The sequence below is a fragment of the Babylonia areolata genome, chromosome 4 (assembly GCF_041734735.1).
Source record: "Babylonia areolata isolate BAREFJ2019XMU chromosome 4, ASM4173473v1, whole genome shotgun sequence".
Classification (NCBI taxonomy): domain Eukaryota; kingdom Metazoa; phylum Mollusca; class Gastropoda; order Neogastropoda; family Buccinidae; genus Babylonia; species Babylonia areolata.
Window position 1 is genome coordinate 37,618,219 of NC_134879.1, and position 7,242 is coordinate 37,625,460.

The 7,242-nt window shown below is 48.8% G+C and overlaps 1 protein-coding gene across 3 annotated transcripts in view; it reads left to right on the forward strand.

Moving 5' to 3' along the window:
- The window catches only part of LOC143281136 (uncharacterized), a 404,535-nt gene that overhangs the window by 396,591 nt on the left and 702 nt on the right, over positions 1–7,242 (forward strand). For all 3 annotated transcript variants that reach the window (XM_076586132.1, XM_076586131.1, XM_076586133.1), the window contains one exon: positions 4,743–7,242. This exon is cut by the window's right edge and continues 702 nt beyond it. In XM_076586132.1, the coding sequence (XP_076442247.1) occupies positions 4,743–5,895 (1,153 nt within the window). In that variant the 3' untranslated portion in view covers positions 5,896–7,242. The remainder of the gene's footprint in view (positions 1–4,742) is intronic.

Genomic DNA, 7,242 nt, shown 5'->3' on the forward strand with positions numbered 1-7,242 from the left:
GTAATATATTTTGTTAAGCACCTGTGTCAAAACAAAATGCCTCCACTGCTCCCTTTACTGTGATGACTTCTATTGGTATTGTTTTTTAAAAGTGTGATTATGTAACGGTCATGCACGTGAAATGTTACGTGTGTGTGTGTGTGTGTGTGTGTGTGTGTGTGTGTGTGTGTGTGTGTGAGACAGAAACCTGACTGATGACACAGGAAACAAATGATGAGCGGTCAAATGCAACTTCAGTCGGATCTACCCAGATAGGCAGCCGTCTGTTGTGCAAATGACTCCGCGTTTGTAATGCACTTAGAGCTTGGTCTCTGACCGAGGACAGGCGCTACATAAGTATCCACATCATATCATATCATATATAGATAGCTAGCTTCAGGAACATGCGCAATAGCAAAACATCTTAATAATTGAATGAAACACGCTGCACCACATCAACAAAGCAGATGTCTGACCAGCAGCATAACCCAACGCGCTCAGTCAGGCCTAGAGTCCATGCGTATATGTTTGTTTACCTCGAGTGGACTTCTGAATACGTTTTGCCAGAGGACAACACTCTCGTTGCCATGGGTTCTTTTTCAATGCGAAAAGTGCGTGCTGCGCTGCACACGGGACCTAGGTTTATCGCCTCATTCGAACGACGAGGCAGTGTTCAATTCTCCAGTCAAACTTGGGAGAAAGGGCGAGAGTATGATTCGAACCCAGACCGTCAGGGTCTCTGTACGTAGGACGAGTGTCTTAACCATGCTGCCACCTCCGTGCAGCAGACAGAAAGCGAAGCACCGAGAGAGAGGAGGAACGGCCTCAGTTCCAGACAGCGCCAGTCGACAGCAGCCGCCACAGGAGCACGAGGAAGGTTTCCCAGCCAGCCCACAGACCCCTGCCGAGATTTTCCATGTCTTCTTCATCATTACCGTTCACACTTTTTCCGCGACAGCTCTGTATCTAGCCGAATGGTTAAAGCGTTGGACTTTGAAATCTGGGGGTCCCGGGTCCGAATCTCGGTGGCGCCTGGTGGGTAGAGGGTGGAGGTTTTTCCGATCTCCCAGGTCAACATAGAATGTGCAGACCTGCCAGTGCCTGAACCCCCTTCGTGTGTATACGCACGCAGAAGATCAAATACGCACGTTAATGATCCTGTAATCCATGTCAGCGTTCGGTGGGTTATGGAAACAAGAACATACCCAGCATGCACACCCCCGAAAACGGAGTATGGCTGTCTACATGGCGGGGTAAATAATCAAAGCGGTCATACACGTAAAATGTTAAATGTCACATGTTTGTCTGAGTGTGTATGTGTGCGTGCCTGAAACCTAATTGAATGACACAGGAAACGAATGATGATCGGATCAAATGCTAAATAAACAGTGATACAGAGTTGATCATCACGGTCACACGCGCGTGCGCGCACGCACGCACGCACACACACACACACACACACACACACACACACACACACACACACACACACACACACACAACAAGCACACTCGGAGAGAGAGAGAGATGAAGCAAGTTTCATAATACTGTCAGACACCGCTCAGTTGCACCGGAGTAGCGCAGACGGAAAGAACAAAGAACAAAGGTGCTGGGTGGAGTGACGTCAGCTGAAGACAGTCCCCCCCAATCAATAGAGGCCGACACTGGGGCACGTGAAATATTACCCAGCCAGTCAACAGAGTCATGCCAAGACTTTCTATGAATTCATCATTGCCAGGCTGGTCTCCAGTGCAGTCACAAAGATTTCAAAGCCTTTCCTCGTGTTTTTTTTGTTTGTTTTTTTCTCTCTCTTTTTCTCTCTCTGGTGTGTGTGTGTGTGTGTGTGTGTGTGTGTGTGTGATTTAGAACTGTGTTGCCTTTCGTGAAGCCCTCATAAAAGGACGAACGTCATCCCTGTTGTTTTGTCTGGCATTTATATGACTCGGGGGAAGTAGTGCAAATAAAGCCACCACCACCACCAGAATGTACACATTTGAAGACCAACCAGTCAATTCAACAAAGTAAAAGTGACAGGTCTGGAACAGTCTGATTGCGTTCACGATGTCCCCATTTCACTCCCACGGCGTCAGATGGACACTGCGTTGCCAAACCCGTGGCTGATGGAGGATACTGGCAGCCTCATTCTCCATGTCCTGCTTTCTCTGAAATGGATGTATATCTTTGTAATTGTTTGTTAGCTCATTTCTGAACGTCTTCGTTTTGTCTTACTGGTGTTCAGTGTTTTTTAGTCGTTTTATTGCCCACATTTTCCTTGATTATGGTATTCGTTTTGTCGAGAATGTTTATACATTATATATATATATATATATATATATATATATATATATATATATGTAGAGAGAGAGAGAGAGAGAGATCATGGTGATATGTCTAGATTATGCATACATATCGTCATACAAATCCAAGTTTGAAACGGGAATCATCAATCACCCATTTAGAGTAATTTAATGAACTGCTGCTTGTTACTGCTTGGCAAAGCTATCCACGTAACAACTGTTATGTTGGCACATTGTGTACACTTGTTTTTTCATTCAAAAAAAAACAAAAAAAACAGAGAGAGCGTGCATTGGATCGGAATATTGCAGCCCTGGTGCAGAATGTGGTGTGTGGTGTCATAGTCAAACATGGAAACTTCTTTTTTTTTCTCTTTTTTTCACAGTATGTCATTTTATAGTAACACCATCATCATTTTCTTGATGTTGTGTCCTTTCTTCATACCCTATGTCCACCATCCCTTCTCGAACGACAGAAATCTACTGCCACGTAGTTGCGGCAGAGCTGTGCAGTCCAGTACAAAACATGTTGAAAGCCACGCACAGCGACAACAACAACAACAACAAAAACAAAACAACATCACCAACAACATCAAAGGCTCTGCGTGCAATGCAACCATTCACGACGGCTCCCCCCCCAGTCAATAGCGGTCGACACGGGGTGGGGGTGGGGGGATTGAGGGGGGGGGTGGCAAAGGAAAGGCCTCCCGACCAAGTCAACAGAATCCGCCACACTGGGACTTTTCATTCTGTGCCATCACCAGACTTCAAAGCTCTCACTGGTCTTCCGATCAGCTTGGAGACATTTCCTCGATACTATTTTAAAAAAATAAAAAAATAAAAAAAAGACGACGAAGGCGAAGTCGAAAAAAAGAGAAATAAAGGCAAACCAGCGCTGCTGTCTTACCTGAGAGTGGACAGGTGGCCCAGTGGTAAATACCCCCAATTAGGAAACGAGCGCCCACGGGTTCGATTCCTGTATATATGATCCGGGATTCATCCTCCTCCACCATCCCCCGACCCCCCCCCTCCACTAGGCCTTTTGGTTGTGGTTGGGGTGCTAGTCTTCCGTATTAGACGTTAAACCGTGTGCATCTTTTTTTGCATCTATCAGAACCCACTGGTGAGAGCAGATCGAATTTCGCACAGAGAAATATGTTGCGATAAAAAGATTATACAATGCAATGCAATGCAATGCAATACAATGCAATTCAATGCAATACAATATAATGCAATGTAATGCAGTGCAGTGCAGTACAATCCAGTGCAACGCAATGTAATTCAAAATACAATGCAATACAATATCATACAATGCATAATGTTTAAAACAGTACATTGCAATGCAATGCAATGCAATGCAAGAAAGGACATACTGTAAGTCAGCTTGCGATGCACATTCGGCACCATTATTGTGTGGTACCTGACACAGGTATCAAAATGTAGGCTGCGTTATCTGCCCTTTTCATCAGTGCTACAACATAGGGCCAATTATCATTTCAGTGGTTTACTTTTTAGTGACGCTTACAACTAAAATGATGATGATGATAATAATAATAATAATTATGATAATGATAATAATAACTGGACATTTATTTATCTAACTAGAAACGAATATGTTCGAAATGATATTCATGTTTACAATGCCCCTAGTGCATACAGCCACCATTTAAAGACGTTTATGTTTTCATGATAGCTCACAAATGTACACTTATTTGTTTCAAAACTAGTCATTGAACATGGCTGAATAATTAATCGTAAAGTATTTGTTGGTATTTACCGAAGTGTTGAGAGACAGACAGACAGAGACAGAGATTCCACGCTTACGTTCCACTTAATGCACCATTACCCCCCACGCCAAATTTCCATTGTCCGTTCAAAAACCATTGGGTTGAGCTGGTCGCTGCAAGACGTGTGGAGTGGGGAAAAAAACCCAACAACATCAGAGCAATAATGAAATATAAATATCGCTCATGCATCTTATGCATCTTATGATAATTCGTGAAGTGCGTTTCCTTGTCGCTTAGAGTGCTTTGTCGTGTTTCTCTGGTCCTCTGTGTGTGTGTGTGTGTGTGTGTGTGTGTGTGTGTGTGTACCTTGCATGTGATCACCTTCCGCAAGGAGGCACAGAGGATGAAATGGGAATGGGGCGTGTGTGTGGAGGTGGGGTGGGGAGGGGGCGTGTGGGGGTTGGGGGTTTGGGGGGCGGAGGGGGGGGGGGGGTCAGGGTAATCAGCACGCACCAAATCGCATTTCCATCCGTTGCAAAAAGAACAAGCCCCCAAACACCACCACCAAATAAACGTGTATGTGTGGGGTGGGTAGGGGGAAGGTGGGTACGTGTATGGGTGGGTCTGTGTGGTTATTTTCAACGATTTTAATATCAGCTTTATAATTTTTGCTGGCTTCATTTGCTCGTGTGTGTGTGTGTGTGTGTGTGCACGTGTGTGTGTGCACGTGTGTGTGTTCCAGAAGCATGTACCGGGTGGCGGGGTCTGGGTACCGCTTCAAGCCCCCTCAGAGCGCGGCGGGCAGCTGGGCGGGGGGTCCCCTGGTGGAGAGCGAGACGTCAGACTCCTACCTGGGCCAGCCCCCCGGGGCCGAGGCGGGCGGCGACCCGCTCCGCCACAACAGGTCGCCCGTGTGCCGCCTGCTGGAGCAGACCCAGTACGTGGCCACGCCTACCGAGGACGAGCACCGGCCCCGCCCCTCCGGCCCCCCGGCCTTCACCTCCCCGGCCTACTTCCTGCCGGCCCTGGCCTGGCTCCGCCTCCCCATCCTGCGCGGCACCTGGCCAGGGGAGAGCAACGGGGCAGCAAGGGACACCACCCGCTACAACGTGGCCCAGCCCCTGCAGTGCCACTGCGGGGAGACCACCCACCACTGGCGGCCCGAAGGGGAGGGTCAAGGTCGGTGGGGGGCCGAGCCGCGGAACGACGACGACGACGACGACAACAACGAGGACCCGGAGTACAGCGAGATCCCTGAGGGTCAGCCGCACTACAGCACACTGAACCCCCCACCCCGCCCCTCCCCCAACGGCATCGGACCTTACGAGTACGAGATGCAGGAAAGGACTAACGGCCAGGTCAGGCCCCAGCCAGGTGCCCCTCAGCAGCAGCAGCAGCTCCCCCCCACCACCCACAGACCTCGGACCAGGCACGGCCCGGGTCACCACGACCATCACCGCTACGAGAAACTCTGGCCCTGCGGCCACGCCGACAACACCGGTCTGGCACCCAGAGAACTGTCCTCCTCCATCCCGGGTACCTGTGAGAACGGGTGGCTGTCCAGGTACCGCCTGCCCAGCCCCATCCTGCCAGCCTCAGATCCCCCGTGCAGGAGACTGCTGGAGCCAGACCACGCCCTTCTGGCGGCGGAGGGCGGGGTGACGGGGGACGACCTGACGTCGGACTCTGAGCTGTTGCCTGGCGAGGGCCGGGCGGCCGCGCCGTCAGACTGTGGCCTGGGCCGCCCCCACCGGGACAGAAGGCCCAACAGCAGGTGTGAAGTGAAGTACCCAAACCCCGTGTATGAAGGCTGTGGCCGACATGGCCCTCCCCCCCCTGCCTCCTCCCCCTTGCTGTCCAGACTGTGGGGCTACATCAGCTGGAACAAGCGATAGCACGCCGCTGAAACAAGTATCAACCAATTATCTCACATTTCTACCAGGCGCACCTAACAGCCGTCAACGACTGAAAAGATCAGTCCTTCTCTTCCCCACCCCCCCAAAAAATATGCAAAATCATCGACAGAGACAAGTCGTGTTCACAGCATTCGTTTACAGAGCCCAGACAGTAAGACACGGCGTCAATACTGAGAACACACACACACACACACGCACAACCCCAACACTTGTAACGTGGACGCTTTGGCCCACTGTGGCCATGACCTGACTGGATATCGTTACCCTGTGTGTCTCCAACGATGGACGGACATACTTTCCGGAGTCCTGTGTTGATTGGAATGGTTTTCCATCGCATGGGTTACAACTGTGTGGCTGGTAAAAAGCACGTGTGGGTGTTTCATGCGCATCTATTGATTGTATGACGTCTTTCATTCATGTTTTCTGCACCTTCTTTGTTGTTGTTGTTGTTGTTTTTCTCCAGCGTGTTGCTCTATTAATGCTGCTATCATGACAGTTGCGTTCTTTCGTGTTCAGTTACCGTGTTCACAGTAACTGGGTTTCTTCCCCAAAAGATATCTCATGATATCCCATTGCGCTCATTGGAGTCTCTTCGTTCAACGCTCATCGATGTCTTCATCAGTATGTAAAATTACTGCACGTGCACTCTTTGTAAATCCATCCCCCCTCCACCCCCACCCCCCCTCCTCGACAGTTTTCATTGTCACTGAAACTGGTTTCACCCCGTGATTTCTTACAGCGAGCTGCATTCTCTGTATGATTACATGCTATTATCCATCTCTATTTCTGAATGGATCCTTGTATGTCTGCTATATATACATCCAAAGGATGCGATGATAATTAATAGAAAACGGGTTTGCACCTGTTTGATTGGAGGTGACTGATGGAAGAAAGCCAACAACCGCTTGCTCCATTTCAAGCTGATAAACTGCAATATCAGCTGCACACAGAGGACTTCCCTGGGAGGATGGGAGGGGGTTTCACATCATATGTAACGATTAAATGTCAAATTAATTTGTGGTGTTCAGACCATTATTCAGTCTTGTGTTCGGTCTACTCCCAGCATGGCAGAAGAGTTGGGGGAAGCTCCACGTTACCATGTCCACTGAAGGAACAGCCCTTTCTCAATGCATCCAGTGAAGTCAGGGACAGCTCGCAGTTTCCAAACAGATGATCGTTTAGAGGTGACATCAATGTGGCGGCACTGGTGATAAAGGGATGTCACAGATAACTACACCAAATGCAATAACATCCAACCGAAGCGGAAACTAAACAGGCCAACGACGTTCAAATGTTTAAATTAAAAAAATAAAAATAAAAATAAAA